The sequence below is a fragment of the Pantherophis guttatus genome, chromosome 1 (genome assembly GCF_059756535.1).
Source record: "Pantherophis guttatus breed Tessera chromosome 1, ASM5975653v1, whole genome shotgun sequence".
Taxonomy (NCBI): Eukaryota; Metazoa; Chordata; class Lepidosauria; order Squamata; family Colubridae; genus Pantherophis; species Pantherophis guttatus.
The window spans coordinates 180,820,425-180,838,384 of NC_142063.1; the positions used below are offsets into that span (position 1 = coordinate 180,820,425).

A 17,960-nucleotide genomic window follows, 5' to 3' on the forward strand; every position below is an offset into this window, starting at 1 on the left:
CGAAGTCTGTTATGAAAGTTAGCTCTTCTGGAATAAGTGTCCAAACAGTATGAAAGTTAGCTCTTCTGGAATAAGTGTCCAAACAGTATGAAAGTTAGCTCTTCTGGAATAAGTGTCCAAACAGAAATGAGAAATTTCCTGAGGGAACTATGAAACAGTGAAACAGCTTGCCTTCAGAAGTTGTTGACTGGAGGGTTTTAAGAAGGGATTGGTCTAAAATAGTAGGGTCTCTACTTGAGCAAGGGGTTGGACTAAAAGACCTTCAAAATCCCTTCCAACTCTGTTATTCTATTAAGAGAAAACTCAGAAATCTTTCCTGATGGTGCAATAAAGAATTATGGGAATGGAAGTGAATAGGAACCCCTTTCATCGCACTTGTATCCTCAGGAAAGTGGCAGTTGCCACAAATATTGCTCAATTGTCTGAAGCAGAGATCTTTTAGACAATCCTGAACTAAGATTTATGGACAAATAGTGTGTAAATTTTTAATAAAAAAAATACCCTTTGCTGCAAACAATTACCATGCTCATAGAGATCAGTAAAATGAATAAGAGGGAATGTTTGGCTTTTTAAATCTTTAGTTCTATGTTTTCTGGCAATTGACACAATCCTCTACTGTCTCCAAAACACTTTACATTGTATGTTTTAGAATTCTTCTAAGCAGAATTTACTTTCAGCTTTTTATGTTCCTGTTGTGAAAGAGTCTTGTAGCTTTAAAAAAATGGGAAAGGGTAAAACAAACACTGATGGATAAGTAAAACAGAAAGATGCGAAAAACAAGAGAAAATAGAATAAAGAAAAGAGAAAGCTTTATAAATATTATAGAAATTATAGAATTTATTATAGAAAATAATTTAAATCAATTATCAATCAATTCACCTAAAATCACTGAAAAGTGAATAATACAGTCATACTTCTGATTAATTTTGGAATTATGAAACAACAAACATGGATCTGAAGTACAGGCCCTTGTAGAATCTCAATTTTACACAACTAAAGCACTCCAAAACATCTAAATAAACCAAAAAGCCCAGCAGATCTAGAAGAAAAAAAAAAACAGTCCTTACAACATATATTGGTACATCTAAGATTTGTTGGAAAGGTTGTGACCACCCTAGAATATACTATAACTTCTGGATGGAATTACCTAAATGTCCAACAATTGGGAAATTGGTTTTTAAGCAAATAAATAAGATTTGAACTGCATTAGTTTTAGCAAAAACAGAATTATGTCTTTCATAAAGAGAAAATACAAATATAAAAAGCAAAAGCAAGATTAGTACTCCAAATTTAGACATTTGATACACAATTTATTAGAAATATTTTAATGGAAAAGCTGATAAATATCTTTTAATTTAACGAAAGATATTTTTTCCTTTTTATAATTAGTTTGCTAAGTACATTAACCAAACTACTATTTGAAGAAGGATTACATTTAAGTATCTTACAAAACAATTGAAAAAGTTGGGAATAATTCATAAATGAGGACTTTCATTTAGTCAATCATTTTATTTCAATCACTAATCAGCAAATCAAAACAAACAAATCACATTTAACTTAGTGAACATCAGTGCATCCTACACAGCATAGAAATTTACTAGAGTAAAATATGCTATAAAAACATAGTACAAGTTAAATTGTAAATTTAATATAGTATTATATAATTTATATAGGGCAATTAAATGATTATTTACAATTATAGAATAGTAAATTATCAATCTAAAGTATAGAACATTATCATACTAAAAGCCATGGAGAAGTTGTAATTAATATTAATAATATACCTAGATAAAATCTAAACTTTCAGAAAGCTTTTGAACAGGAATAGGAAAAAGATGAAACCCCTTCTGCCTTTTACAAAGATTAAGATGAAACCCCTTCTGCCAATTTACAAAGATTAAGAGATCAAAATATGTCTAGTTTAACAAAGAAAAGGACTAGAGGGTGACATGATAGCAATTTTCCAATATTTGGGGTGGCTGTCACAGAGAAGAGGTGGTTGATCTATTCTCCCAAGTGTCTGAGAGCAGAAGTAATGGATGGAAGCTTATCAAAGAGAGAACCAACCTAGAATTAAGAAGAAATTTCCTGTCAGTGAAAAAAATGGAACAGCTTGCCTCCAGAAGTTCTGGGTGCTCCATCACTGGTGGTTTATAAGAGGAAATTGAACAGCTATTTGTCCGGAATAGTATAGATCAGTGATGGTGAACCTTTTTGGTGTTGCATGCCAAAAGTTGTGTGCCGGCACCCATGATGAAATGAACGCCCCCATTTGTACATGTGCGCACGACCCCCCCATTCCCCATGAGCATGCACCCCGCCCTGCACATGTGCGCGCCCCCATACATGCACCCTCCAATTTTTCCAAGAGGGCCAGCGCGCCTCTTACCACTCTTACCGGAAGATAGCCAGGTACTGGCCCGTTCTCTGGTGAGACAGCCATTTCCCGGCCCACGGCAGTGTTCTCAGCCCTGCCACCTCGGCACTGCCATGTGCCAGCCGGGGAGGCTCTGAACATGCAGCCTTGCCTGGGCTCCTCCCTGCTGGGAGCCACAGGCCAAACATGTGCGGCTGGCAGGGTTTTGGCGGACCAGCAGCCAGTGAGAGCGGGGTGGTGGTGGGCTGCCTGCACAGATAATCCCGTGGCCATCGTCAAAGTGGCGCCAAGACACACCTCTTGGCTTGCTCCACTAGTTGCGTGGGTCCCCTGGGCTGTGGGCATCGCTGCACTGTTTCCGGTATTCCTCCTGCGCAGCCCCACCACCCCAGAAGAGCAGCAGCTGCAGCTGCAGGGGGAAGGGCAAGACCGACCGACCGACCGGCCGGCTCAGGTGCACGGGGCAGCATTTGGTAGCTGGGCGCTGGCTACCCTGTCTGCTGCTCCTTCCCCAACGTTGGCTGAGCTGGCAGCACAGCCTCAAGCATGGCGGGGGTCGGGCAATGGGCCCAACCGCAGGCAGCGTAGCACTCCCACCCGACCCCCGCCACTGTGTTGCCAGCCGAGCCAGGCTCTCCGGTTGCCGCAGGGGGAGGCGGAGATGCCCACAGCCCACGTGCGGCCAGGCAAGGCTGTGCGTTCAGAGGTTCCCCGGCCAGCATATGGCGCTGCTGAGGTGACAGGGCTGTGAGCACTGCCACCAGCCGGGGAATGGCAGCTCCCAGCGGGGAGGAGCCCAGGCAAGCGTTTGGAGCTTTTCCAGCCGGCGCATGATGCTGCCGAGGTAATGGGGCTGAGAGCACTGCAGCCAGCCGGGGAACGGCAGCTCCCAGCAGGGAAGAGCCCAGGCAAGGCCATGCATTCGGAGCCCTGGCTGACGCATGGTGCTGCTGAGGTGGCAGGGCTGAGAGCACTGCCGCCGGGCGGGGAACGACAGCTCCCAGCAGGGAGGAGCACCGACAAATTCTAGCTTGTGCATTGAGTATCAAACAAATGATTAGTACCAGGACAAAATTTTCATGTCAAAATGCTTTGAGTACTAAATTTGATGAGTTTCAAAGCAGTTGAGTACTAAGGTATCACTATAATTTGCCAAAGGCAGGAAATGTTTTGGTTAGGTTCTGAACAGCTGTGCTGACGCAGTGGTTAGAACGCAGTATTTCAGGCTAATTGTTGACTGCCAGCAGTTCAATTCTCACCTGCTCAAGGTTGACTCAGCCTTCCATCCTTCCAAGGTCATTAAAATGAGGATCCAGTTAGGTAATAAGATGATTCTGTAAACTGCTTAGAGAGTGCTGTGAAGCACTATGAAGCAGTATATAAGTCTAAGTGCTATTGCTAGGTAAATTGCTCAAAAATGGGAAGGAAAATTTCTAAAGTTTTATAAGGCCTGCTGAACAGGGAATCTTATAACACCTATCCTGTATAGATTCTGCCCACTTGGTTGAAGGATGCAGAAAATTACAGTTGAAGGTCCCTCCCCACTTCAGAGAGGTGCGATGGACTGGGGGATGGGATCAGAGCTCCATTACTTGAGATAACTGGCCCTGGAGACAAGGGTAGCACCCATTTTCCTCTGAGTTGTGAGTATTTGTAGAGTTCCTGGCCTCAATCTCTCTAAGAGAGCTAACCACCACAGTGCTAACGACCACATAACTGCAAAGAATATAAACTATTCCCCATCAGTCAGAATTGAAGATGCTTCTTGGATGAGAAGCGAAACGTCTTCATAGATTCTCAGACTTCATAGACTGGTGTCTAAATTATGGGTGTGAAACTCTTAGGATGCACGTTGGTCTTAATTTAGAAAGGGTTAAAAAAAAACCCTAAAAAGGATGACACTACTTACCTAGGATTCTTTCACATCAGTACTTTCGCTTTGGTTTGCACCGCCTCTTGCAGAGGTTCATCGGCTGTGCCACGCCCCCTGCCGCTTACACCATTTGCGCGCGTGCGCGGCGTGTCCTATTTCTTACGCCCGAGAACTAAATCGGCTGCGATGGAGAACGCGGGGACAACGCCACAAGGAACAGCGGGGCGTAAGAGGATCCCCAACCGGGAGAGGCCCACGGCCGAGGATGAGGCTCTCAACATGATCGCTCGCGAGGTATGGCAGCACCAGGGCTGGGCGGTTTCGTCCTTTCCCTTCCTCTCTCGGCCTTGGGAGCTTCTCCGCCTTGGCCGCCTCTCCTTGGTTTGCTGGAGGGCCTCTCCTTCGCCGAGGGCGCCTGCGGCAGGCGGGACTGGACGGTGTCCTCCCTCTCCAGGGGGGTCTGGTCGCCGCTTCCCCCGTCACGCCCCTTGTCGTAGATTTCTGCGTCGTCTCTCTTAATGGGCTTCCGGGCAGCATGATGGAGGGTGGACGGGGCAGGCAGCCACTTCGCCTCCTGTTAGTTTTGCCAGCAGAGACTTGTATGCGTGTTTAACTGGAAATTAACGGGAAGTAGTGTTAACACGACCAAGTTGGTGCGAGTGAGAGAATGTGTTTTTATACCCATATATCCGAGTTACATTTGGTTTCCTCCATTGTGCGTTGTCCTTATATATACTTTTTGCAGTTCAAGATTTTTTTCCCATTTGTAATATATTTTTATATTTTTTATATGATACATACTGGTATGTTAGATTATTTGATTTTTTAAAATCCTGCCTTTATTGTTTTATCAGAAACTCAAGGTGTCAAACATATATAATAATTCTTTCTTATTCCCATTTTCCCACAACAAAAACCCTGTGAGTTGTGCTGGTTAGAGAGAGAGTGACTGGTCCAGGATCACTCAGCCAGCTTTCATACCTACCACAGGACTAGAACCCACCATATCCTGGTCTTTAGGCCAGCACATTCACCACTACCACCAAAGTGGCTGATAAACCTGTTACTCTTTAAATTTCACAACTTTTATATGCATACTAATTTTCTATGTTATAGTGTTACATTTACCTAGTAGTATATGAAATTAGAAATCGGGGTGAAATATTGGATTTGAACTAATTCATTTAACATGAAATGATAACAGGAATAATACCATAACAATAATTGGTAATATATAATTTATATATTCTGAATTAAGTAGCATAAATGTATAGATTTATATATACAAATATATTGTTATACAGGTAGTCCTCGATTTATAACTGTTTAGTGATTGTTCAAAGTTAAAACAGCTCTGAAAAAAGGAATTGATGACCATTTTTCACATGATCATGGTTACATAGTTTACATTCTGATGCTTGACAACTGACTCACTTTTATGACGCTTGCAGTGTCCCGGGGTCATGTGATCAGCTTCTGACAAGCAAAGTCAATGGGGAAACCAGATTCACTTAACTGGGTTACTAATTTAATAACTGCAATGATTCATTTAACTGTGGCAAGAAAGATAAAATGGGGCAAAAGTCACTTAACAAACACTTAGCATCAGAAATTTTGGGCTCAATTGTGGTTGTAAGTTGAGGACTACCTGAATAATTTGTCTGAAAAGGAGATGGGAAAGCATTTATTCATATGCTGTGATCAACACACAGTTTTATCACTGATTCCAACATAGCTAAAAAAATAGAGTTGGAATTGGTCACATGGTATCAGCAAATTCAACTTTCTACTTACTGCAGGAATTAAAGTAAATGCATCCTAGATATCTTGCATTTTACCCATTTTTAAAAAATTCTCAAAGACTTATGTATTCATAAGATGTATAGACTCAATAGGGACATAAAGTTTTGGTATGCCATTAGCATGTTACTTTAATTCCTAGAGCACGGGTGTCAAACTGAAGATGTGGTTAGATTTGGCCTACGGGACCACCCTGGAAACAGCAAAGGACTAGCCTGCAGCACCTTGGCCTGGCCTGCAGCACCGGGTCCTGATCTACAACCTGGCGGCAGCCATCCAGACCAGAATGTGATCGGCTGGCCTGGAGCAGCGAGGGGCCACCCCCACCCTGCCCCGCCCCCACTCCACCCCTAGGCACGCACACACGCGGGGCCTGGCATCCCTGGGGACCATCTTGCCCTGCAGGCCAATTGCGTTCTCAGCACTTCATTTCACCCAGGACGCTAATGCTCGCCATCTCCTGTGCGCACCCCCAGGGGGTGGGACTGAGGTAGTGGGGTAGTCTCTCGCTGACTTCAGGGCATCTGCATAGGTCAGAACTAAGGCTGACCATGTTCAGGCCTCGACAGCCGCACCAAGTTGTAGATCAGTACTGTGCCCGCACGGTGCCTCCATTCGCCGCTCGCCAGCCTGGCCTCACAGCCCCCTTTCATTGGGACTGCTCTGCCCCCGCGTGGGAAAGCCATGGCCAATGGCAGTGCTGCTAATATCTCCCCCTGCCCTCGTTCCTTCCTGAGCTTAGAGGAAGATTGGGATGGCATGAAAAGCATTTGCAAGCTGACAAGACTTTGGGGCAGCGAAATCGCCTTGCTTGAAACCTCCCATCAACTTGTAAACACTCTTTGTGCTGAGACTGGTGTGAAAGATGTTTTCTAGCTGATGGGAGGCTTCAGGTAAAGCGATTTCACTGCCCCAAAATCTCATTGTCTTGCAAATGCTCTTTGGCTGGATCTGGTACAAGCCTCCGTTCACAGAGAACAGAAGCCCAAACTACTGCAGTGTGAGATCAGTAGCGCAAGATCTTGTGCTACTGATATCGTGTGATCTTGCACTACAGTACTGCATGAACTGCAGGGCATCGGTGCTTGTATGCAGCTAAGGAGGGTGATGGAGGGTCGAACAGTACTGCATGGACTGCAACGGAGTGTGGGTGAAAATGGGAAGCTGCCGCAGGCAATAGGCAGGCAGCAGTGAAAAGGGGCTTCCCATTTTGATCTTTCCCCACTGCAGTTGCCTTTGTGCCTAGACTCCAGCCTAAAACCAAATGGGCAAGTTTGGCTTCCCCCCACCATACCCCAGCATAATTTGACACCACCCCCCGTGCCCTTCCCAACTGCACGCAAGCACCGATGCTCTACTCCCCCCCCAGGCTTTGGCGCTCACCCTGGATCACCCCCCCAGCCTTGTTTGGCCCCTCAACGTGAGCGAGGTTGAGTTGTCCATGCCCATCCAGTCACATGACCACCCAATCACATCCACCCCACCCTTTGAGGGGGACCATAATGCTGATCCGACCCTCAATGAAATTGAGTTTGATACTCCAGCTAGAGTGAACTTATTTTGCCTTGGAGATTTGTCTTGTTTTTAACTACAATGGATATAACAAGTCTTAATATAGCTTCCAAGAGGCTTACACCAATATTAAAGAGTTGAAGAAATTTCTGGCAAGTACTGGTTGTGTACTATATATGACAACAATCTTCCATATTCTTCATATGTCTGGGCTGTGGGGTAGAGTGGTAAGATGTAAGCTTTTTCTTATGAAGAAAAGCTTGGCTACATTTTGCAAAAATTTACATCAAGTCTGACAAAAGCATGCAGAAAAATGTTATTGTCTAATGCAGCGGTTCTCAACCTGGGGGTCGTGACCCCTTTGGGGGTCGAACGGCCATTTCACAGGGGTCGCCAAAGCCCTCTCTCGCCCCCCCACGCCTTCACTCACCCTCACTCTCTGCTCTGTTGGATCGCCGGCCGTTCGCTTACCCCGCCCACTCCCAATCTGTTGCTGCCTCCTGAGTCCCAGCTGATGGCTAGAGGAAAAAAAACTGTTTAAATTCTTGCCGCGGGGCTTCAAAGGGCCGCCCTATAGCCAGTGGTGGGATTCTGCCGATTCCGCTCCGCCCCTTGCCCCGCCCCTCCGCACCACTATTTATTGCCAATAAATAGTGGTGGGCGAGGGGCGGGCGAGCCAGCAATTTAACAAATGGTTCGGTGTTTTTTTGTAATTTTATTGGCCCACGGAGCTTCAGCATAGGCTAATTAGCCCTTGATTAGATCGGCTCCCGACTCTCAGCTGATTTGCTCTCAGCTGTTTTGCTCAGGGCTCTGCTGCTTGTTTGCAAAGAGTGCTGGAGCAATTTCCCCCCCCCAACTATGCTGAAAAACGAAACTGAAAGTAAAGCAGGCTGTTAGCTTTGCTGTTGCTACAACGTTGGAAAATTAGGCAGGCAGATTTCTTTTCTTTTTCCTCACCAGAAAAGGTAGGTGCAAACAATGGGAAATTTAGGGAAAAAGAGGAGAGTTCAAGATTTTAAAACACAAAAGGAAAAAAGCTCTATTTAACTAGGGAATTGGAATAATTGAGATACTATTAATTGCATATTGTGTTGAAAGCAGAAATGGTTAAGTTGTGGTTTGGAGGAATATATGGGGGAAATTATTTGGTTTATTATTATTGGTAAATATAATTAACTGATTTGTAAGAAATTGGATTGCATGGAAATAATTGGAATATTCATGTTCATATTGATTAATATACAAAAAAGGTAGTTATATAACATTGATTTATATTAAAATGTTGAATTTATATTAAACAACTGTAATATTACATAATTAACCAATGTGAGGATGGATATAAAAATAGATGACAATGGGAAGGGGTATAATATAGAATAGAAGGGAAAATTGAATTTGATTAAGATTAGAGATGAGGATGAAGGGTAATATTGGTTTTTTAAAAAAATAGATGAGGAATAAATATGGCAAAAAGGAAATATAGAAATTGTAAATTTAATTGAAATGACTAAACACTGTTTAAATTTGTGAGCCGGCCAAATACTCTGTTCAAAGAAAGTACATTGTATGTTTGTATGTGCGTTTCTAATTATTGTTATTTATTCATATTTATTCTCTTTTATTCTTTAAAGTTTAACAATTCATTCTTTATCTTAATATCTTTATATTTGTTTGGGGTTGGCTTTCTTCCCTTTCATCTTTTTTATTGTACAGCAATCTTTCTCCTCAAACCTACCACCTCTCTCTTTCCTTTCCTTCTTACTTTCTCTTCCTCTCCCTCTTCTTCTCCTCCCTACTTCCTCTTCCTTTCTCCTTCTTTTCCTCTCTTCCTCCCTCTCTTACCCTCACTCCTACTCTAATTTCCCTTCCCTTCCTTCATCTCTCTCTATTGCTGTATCCTTTTATGCATATGGACTACTCAGAGGGCTGAAAAAATTATTTCTGACTGGTCCTCGCACTTTTGACCAGTCCTCGAACTTACGACTATCCTCACATTTTACGTTTTTTGCCCTATCTTATCACCATGGTGAAGAGAAGCAGTTGTGAAATGAGTGACATGGTTGTTAAGAATGCTGCACGGGCATAAATGTGAGGATGGTCATAAGTGTGAGGACCAGTCAAAAGTGCGAGGACCTGTCAGAAATGACTTTTTTCAGCCCTCTGAGTAGTCCCTATACACATAGCCATGGCCACCCGGTCACATGACCAGCTAGCCACGCCCACCCAGTCACATGACCTCCAAGCCACGCCCACAAAATAAGCCACACCCACAGAACCGGTAGTAAAAAAATTTAGAACCCACCCCTGGTTGGGGGTCACCACAACATGAGGAACTGTATTAAAGGGTCGCGGCATTAGGAAGGTTGAGAACCACTGGTCTAATGAGTCTAAGGGTGAACTTTTTAGCCATAATTCCAAAAAGTATGGTGCAAAAACAACACTGCACATCACCAAAAATACACAATATCCATAGTGAAATGTGGAAATGCATTATGCTTTGGGACTGTTTTTCTTCAGCTGGAATTGGGTCTTTAGTCAAAGTGGAGGGAATTATGAACAGCTCTACATATCAGTCAATTTTGACACAAAGCCTTCATGCCACCATTTTATTTTAGTTTTTATTTTTTCCTCCTAAATTTTTTAGTTTGCTTTTCAATTGAATTGTGTAGCTTATATTTTATATTAAAGTTGGAAACCATTCCTTAAGTGGTCTTGGTCTAATTTTTTTTACCTCTCAAAAACGCATTTTCACAGGGGTGTGTAGACTTTCTATATCCACTGTATTTTGACTTTTCTGTCTTCACAGTTGTCTGGGAAAACACATTGTTTTAGAGGGTTTTGAGCCAAAGTTGGATTTAACTATTTGTTCTTTATTACTGGTTTTATTTATTTATATTCTTATCTTTATTTTTATCATTTGTATTCATTTTTACCTTTGCAATTATAATTTGTAATAACATTACTAACATTACTAATAAATGACCATTTTGAACAACAACATTGTAGAATATCACAGATACCAGAATTTTAAATTCCATGAACTACAGGAATGTCTTTATTTAGAGAAAGCTGTTGATTTTGGCAGATATAATAGTATTGATCTAAATCCAAAATAGAAGAAGAAATGCTGAATGCTTAACAATTTAAAGTAAGCATTTCTTAAGTCATAAATAGTGTAAAATTGAGCCTTGTATTTAATTATTTTATTTAAGTGTTACACATTCATAGACTTGTTAAAAATTTTGTGACAGGAAATTTCAGATGGTTGAGTTGTTTTTGGTTCTTGACATCTACAGGATGTATATTTTAAAAGGGAAATGGCTATGAACCAATAAAAGGAAACTACAAACAAGTCAAATTGCATAAAGTCTCCTGCATCAAGTTCCAATGTATGTTGCTTACATTTTTATCTGGGCAGAGTGGAGTGTGAAGTGATTTATGGTTTCCATCCTTTCTGTAACTTTGTAAACTATAAGATAAATATAGTTGAATTCATGCATGGATGGACTTTTATAGAGAATTAGATGTAATTGTAACAATTCTCTCATGTAATATTTCTAATACTTGCAGTTATAATTTAAAAAAATCAAATATTTGTGTTTGTATTTTTGCATCATTTCAATTTTAACTTCTTTCAGTTTCTTAATTAAATAGTGCTTTTGTTTATTATGTAAATTAGTGGGTAAGACACTGAACTAGGATATGGGGGGATCTGAGTTTTTGTCCTTAGGCACAAAGTTAGCTGAATGTTTGTGGGCCAGTCCCCTTTTTTTAGTCCTAGGACAATGGCACATCACTTTGCTTAGAAAATTACCTTGATTTGGCCATATGGTTGCTGAAGATTGACTTAAAGGCACACAAATTCATGCACACAAGTTCTAATAATAAGTCCTAATAAGTCCTAATAATAGCTGAAATAAAACACAATGTTTAACTTTGATTTATTTTATTTATTTTAAAAATCCCATCTGACATTAATTAACCAGACTGAAAGTGGCTTATAGAACTTACTTTTGTATTTTTTTATTATGTAAGAATTAATTAAAATAGATTCAGTTCAATCCTTACAATGTTAACATTGTGGAAAATGGTGTTGTTTCGTATAGTTAATTCTCAAGGCCATCCAGAAGAATTGTGCTTCCATCTGCTTTAAAAAGGTGGGAAGGTCATGAAGGTGGGAAGAAAGTCATATGGGTTAGGAGAGCAAGCAATTTCAGAAGCGAGGGGTAATACAGTGAAATGCTTCCTCTGGTACAGTGTTACTGAATGTTTAATGCTAAAAAAGAGTAATTTCAGCTTAATTTGACCAAAAATTCCTCTATGTCCTTGAATAGCAGTACAGTAAGTTTTTAAGATTCCTAATTATCTACAACTCCATGTATAGTTCTTCAAATTTATGCATCATATATATGTTTGTATTTGTATCAATAATTTCACTGTTCACATAAGGTTTATATTTAGTTCCATTGCACATCTAGTACCATGTTTCCCTGAAAATAAGACCCATCCCAAAAATAAGCCTGGCCTGATTTGGGGTGGGCCTAATATAAGCACTACCACAAGAATAAGCCCAGGGGAATGGGTGTGGCCAGAACAAGAGGTGGTGAGCGCGCCCGGAGCTGATGGTGTGCAGCTGCAGCCCACCCACCCTTTGGTGCAGCGCAAATACCATTAATACCGAAGAGAGAGAGAAAGCCTCTGAATTCCTGTGCTTTTCCATGTCTTTTCACTTTTCACTCAGTATAAACGTATGTGTGTGCGTCTGTGTGGCGGAGCTCTTCCCAAGGGAGAAGAGTGCAATTTGAAGGTTGTCAGCCTACACACACAACCGATGAAAGATATGGTGATCACTGCGTATTTTCAGGGCAGCGAGAAGACTTGGGAAGAGTTCCGCTCCCCACCACACACACACACGTTTACACTTAGTGAAAAGTGAAAAGACACCCCCCTCCCAGGGCAGCCACATTCCTTCACTAATCTGCTTTCCAGCTCTGTTCTCTGCCACTGAATGCAGGGCAAGAAAAGTAGTCTATGGGACTATGGTAAAAAAATAGTTCAGACCTTCCAACTTCTCACAAAAAAAAAAAAAGATCTCATGAAAAGTTGGAAGGTCTGAACCAGAGGTGGGCATCACATACTGTAACAACTGGTTCGCCCGGAACAGAAAATGTGAGCGTACCAAAAATAAGACCTGGTGCCTTTTTTGGTAGCCCAAAAATATAATTCCCCATTTTCAGGGAAACATAGTATTTGCACTACATTAGCCAGCTAGCCGTTTTAATCCATAGAAGACCTTCAGTTTAAAAATACGTATGAATTGCTGTTCCAAACTAAAGATTGGCTTGAGAAAAACTCACTTTGGTATTGATCGCCTTCTGGTTTTGTCCAGATTTTGCTGTTTTTTACAATGATGTTGAAGCCATATACTTTCTTCTTTTGTGCAGATCACTATTAAAAAATGTTCTTCCTATCCCCATAAAAAACTAAAGAAAACACTTGGCTGGAGGGACAGTTTTCTTGGCTTAGAATACCAAATTGTAAATACTTTGTGCACATCTTTACCCTAATCTCATTCAGTGGAACTCAGTACATAGTGTAGTTGTATACACTATGTGCATAATTATTAGGCAAGTTGTATTGTGGAGGATTAATATTATTATTGAACAACTACAGTTCTCTCGGTCAATCCAAAATGTTAATAAACCTCAAACCTGAATATTTAAGATAGTAAAAATTAAGTTTTGGCTGTCTTAGGAAAATATCTATGTGTGCACAATTATTGGGCAGCTATTAGTGTGCAGAATTACAATGCAACTAAATGAAAATTTTTCCCATCTCATTTATTTGCATCTGTTAAAGTGAGAATAATAACTCAATGTAATGTACTGCTGGGACTGCTTTGTCCTGCTCCTCCGGTTGTTCCGTCAGCCCTAACTCCATCTTGTCGCCCTCCTTGGACTCAAGCTGTGTTGGGGCCATGACAAATAAACAACTCAAAATGTACAAATAAACATTTCTGACATTTTAAAAAAAACCAGTGACCAATATAGCCACCCTTCTTTTCAATACTAGTCATAAGTCTTCCATTCAGTTGCTTGATCTGTTGATGATCAACTTTTTGTGCAGCGGCAACCACAGCCTCCCAGACACTGCTCAGAGAGCTGTACTGTTTTTCTTTACCATAAATCTCCCTTTTAAGAAGGGCCCACAGGTTAGCAATAGGATTTAGGTCAGGTGAGGAAGGGGGCCAAGTCAGAGTTGATTTTGAGTCCATCTTCAATCTGAAAAGGTCCAACTAGCTCACATTTAATAATACCAGTTCATACCAGTACCCTACCTCCACCTTGCTGGCTTCTGAGTTGAAGTGGAGGTCTGTGTCTGTTACTGATCCAGTTACGGGTCCACCAGTCGGGTCCTTCAAGAGTCACTCGCATCAGTCCATAAAACATTTGAAAAATCTGTCTTCAGATATTTCTTGGTCCAGTCTTGCTATTTCAACTTACGTGTCTGGTTCAGTGGTGGTCAGGTTTCAGCCTTCCTTACCTTGGCCATGTCTCTGAGTACTGAACACCTTGTACATCTGGGCAGGTAGGTTGCAGTTCTGGAATATGACAGAATAATGGGTTCCTGATAGCTTCATCTCATTATTAAATGTTGATTACAAAATATTTGCATCCATAATGGCAGAAAGATTAAAAAGAATATTAAATGAAATTATTCATTCAGAGTAAAATGTGTTACTACCAAAAAGACAGCTGAGAAACAACACCAGAATGATTATGAACATCCTGGAATACTATGAAGCGCACCCTGGGAAACAAGTGCATCCTGGATGCACTTTTTGTGCATCTTCCTAGATGTAGAAAAAGCATTTGACAACTTAAATTGGCAATTCATCATTCGACAGTTAAAAATTATGGACTTCAGAGAGAAATTTGTAGGGATGATAACGCTAAATAGACAGAAAAAGTGATAATAGATGGGGAAACAACAGAAAAATTTAAAATAGTTAAGGGTGTAAGACAAGGATGCCCCCTATCACCCTTATTTATCTTATCAAGTACTATTTAATTTAATTTAATTTATCAAATTTCTATGCCGCCCAACTCCCAAGGGACTCTGGGCGGCTTACAGCAAAAAATACAACAAAGAACATAGGAAAATTATTAAAAAGCATTATAAAAACATTTTAAAAACATTAAAAGCTCATGCACACCATTCATGGCCGGATCTCGCAAGATTGCAACAGCAAGATCAACGGCCCCAGCCTGCTGGAAAAGCCAGGTCTTCACCGCTTTCCAGAAGGCCAACAGGGTGGGGGTAATCTGGATCTCAGGAGGTAACTGGTTCCAGAGAGCTGGGGCAGCCACAGAGAAGGCTCTCTCCCACGGGCCTGCCAGCTGGCCTTGTTTAGCTGACTGGACCCGGAGGAGACCAACTCTGTGGGATCTTACTGGTCGCTGGGAGCTATGCGGTAGAAGGCGGTCTCGAAGATACCCTGGCCCTGAGCTTTAAAGGTAATAACCAACACCTTGAATTGTGCCCGTAGACCAATAGGAAGCCAGTGCAGCTCGCAGAGAATTGGTGTAATGTAGGTGTATCTAGGTGCACCCACGACAGCTCACGCAGCTGCATTCTGGACCAACTGTAGTCTCCGAACACTCTTCAAGGGTAGCCCCATGTAGAGCGCGTTGCAATAATCTAACCGTGAGGTGACAAGGGCATGAGTGACTGTAAGGAGAGCCTCCTGATCGAAGTAGGGTCGCAATTGGTGCACCAGGTGAACCTGTGCAAAGGTTCCCCTAGCTACAGCTGCCAGATGTTGCTCTAATCTTAGCTGTGAGTCTAGGAGGACACCCAAATTGCGAGCTCGTTCTGAGGGGGACAATTTATCCCCCCCCCCCCGAACCAAGGATGGACAGTTGACATAGTCTTTAGGAGGCAATACCCACTCGGTCTTGTCTGGGTTAAGTCTGAGCCTGTTGACTCCCATCCAGAGCCTCACAGCCTCCAGGCACCGGTACATCACATCCACCGCTTCACTGAACTGACGCGGGGTGGAGATATACAGCTGGGTATCATCAGCATATTGCTGATACCCTACCCCGTATCGTCGGATGATCTCACCCAGCGGTTTCATGTAGATGTTAAATAGGGGAGAGAGGACTGAGCCCTGAGGCACCCCGCAAACGAGGGGTCTAGGGGTCGACTTCTGTCCTCCTGCCAACACCGACTGTGACCGACCAGAGTGATAAGAGGAGAACCACCGTAACATGGTGCCTCCCACTCAAAGTGGATAAAAATCAATGATTTTTTTGATTTAAATCGGATTTTTTTGATTTAAATCGGATTTTTTTTAAATAAAATGCTTTTTGAGGAAAATATATTACCATCCAAAGGTTATTCCATCATGAAATAAATATTAGTTTTTTAATTATGTAGAATAAGGCTGTATATGTTTTATTTTTTTGGTAAATAAATTCCATTAATCCATTCACAATGTCATGCTCTTCCAGAGGTTTTTGTAAGATTATTGGGCAGTTTCTCTGTCTACAAGATATTATCACAGATGCTTGGTTTACTTTTGCAGTTCTCAAAACTGAATTTGACTCAGCAGAGATCACATGCCTCTTCTTCACAGCAAAAATGTTATAACATGAACAGAGTTGAGAAAAATACCTTAATCCTATTATTCTACAAACCTATGAATACAGAATCAACCCCTTCAGTGCTAAGTTTCAAGAAGTTCAGTGAATAGAATAGAAACAATATTTTTCTGATTGTTTGGAGTGGAATAGATCTGCACAAGAAGAAAGTGAAACTAAGTGTGAGGAGGAAGGGGCAAGCAGACAAGCAGTACAAAATGAAAGTGAAACTTTCTGAGCACAATACTGCACAGCCACAGACAGACAAGTCTTTGGATCTTTTTGTGTGTATGACCTGACGTTTATCACATTCTTTCCTTGGAGGAAAAAACCTATAATGGCAGCAGGCCGTAAAAGAGACCCAGTTTGGCAATATTTTAATGAAGTTCCTTTACCTATCGGTAAGGCAGGCATGCGTGCAAACTGCAAACACTGCAACAAAGAAATGCAAGGCCTGGTGGCCCGAATGAGGCAACATCATGAGAAGTGCTGTGATGAAGATGACCAAAGAAACACATTTGAACAGGCAGGATCTTCAAGTTGGTAAACATTTTTATTGAATCATATTTCTAAAGACTGCCTTGAACTGTCATGTTTGAGCAAAATTATATTTCTTATTACTGCATGTTACTGTCATTTGGTACAGTTATGAAGAAAAGCAAATATTCTTTTTGGGGCAGTGCTGTGTATAATAAGCAGAAATTGTATAAACAATAAAATAACAGCATTGACCTTTTTCTTTAGGGGAATTCATGGATTCTGGAAACTATCCACCTTCAAGATCACCATCCTCCTGTTTTACAGCTTCAGAGTTATCCATCCAGGATAGTGCTTCATTAGCAGCAGCATCATCAGACACCCACAGCCACATATCACTATCACCTAAAAGAAGGAAAAAACCCTTCCCTCCTGGAACCACCATAGATAAGTTTGTGATAAAAACTAGCAGATTAGAAAAAGTTAATTGATGAAAAAATTGCCCAGTTTGTTTATGCAACGAACTCTTCTTTCCGTCTGACTGAGAACCCACATTTCATTAATATGGTTCAGTCACTGAGACCAGGATACAGTCCACCCAGCAGAGCAGATATTGCAGGGAAACTGCTGGATAAAGTGTATGACAGAGAAATGGAGCAATGTGCAACAGCTCTGGAGGGTAGAATTGTTAACCTAAGTATTGATGGGTGGAGTAATGTCCACAATGATCGTATTGTATGCGCTTGTATAACAACAGAAGAAGGGAAAGTCTTCCTTGCACAAACAATTGATACGTCAGGAAATGCACACACAGCAGAATACTTACAAGAAGTGGCAGTAAAAGCTATAATAACGTGAACAAAAATTCAAATGTCTAGTATGCAGTTTGGTCACAGACAATGCTGCAAATGTATCCAAGATGAGAAGAAATTTAGAAGAGCAGGAAGGGAATACAAAGCTAATAACATATGGTTGCAGTGCTCATTTGCTGCACCTCTTAGCCAAAGACTTATGTGTTCCAGAAATAAAGACTAAGGTTGTTGAAATTGCTAAATACTTCCATAACAATCATTTTGCTGCAGCAGCTCTGAAAAGGATGGGTGGAACCAAGCTAACACTTCCACAAGATGTTAGATGGAACTCTGTGGTGGACTGTTTTGAGCAGTAAGAACTGGCCTATTCTGATGACAGTTTGTGAAGAAAATCGAGATAAAATAGATGGCACTGTCACGGCCCAAATCCTCAACATTGGGCTTAAGAGAAATGTTGAACA

The 17,960-nt window shown here is 41.5% G+C and overlaps 1 protein-coding gene across 24 annotated transcripts in view; it reads left to right on the forward strand.

Annotated features, from left to right (window-relative positions):
- The first annotated feature begins 4,359 nt into the window (after nucleotides 1-4,359).
- Nucleotides 4,360-17,960, forward strand: part of LRRFIP1 (LRR binding FLII interacting protein 1) — a 245,806-nt gene continuing 232,205 nt past the window's right edge. For 10 of the 24 annotated variants that reach the window (XM_087885648.1, XM_087885660.1, XM_087885644.1 and 7 more), the window contains exon 1: nucleotides 4,361-4,544. In XM_087885648.1, the coding sequence (XP_087741774.1) occupies nucleotides 4,437-4,544 (108 nt within the window). In that variant the 5' untranslated portion in view covers nucleotides 4,361-4,436. Of the gene's footprint in view, nucleotides 4,545-17,960 lie in introns of all 24 variants that reach the window. The other 14 variants (XM_087885671.1, XM_034426188.3, XM_034426192.3 and 11 more) reach the window with 2 other exon arrangements.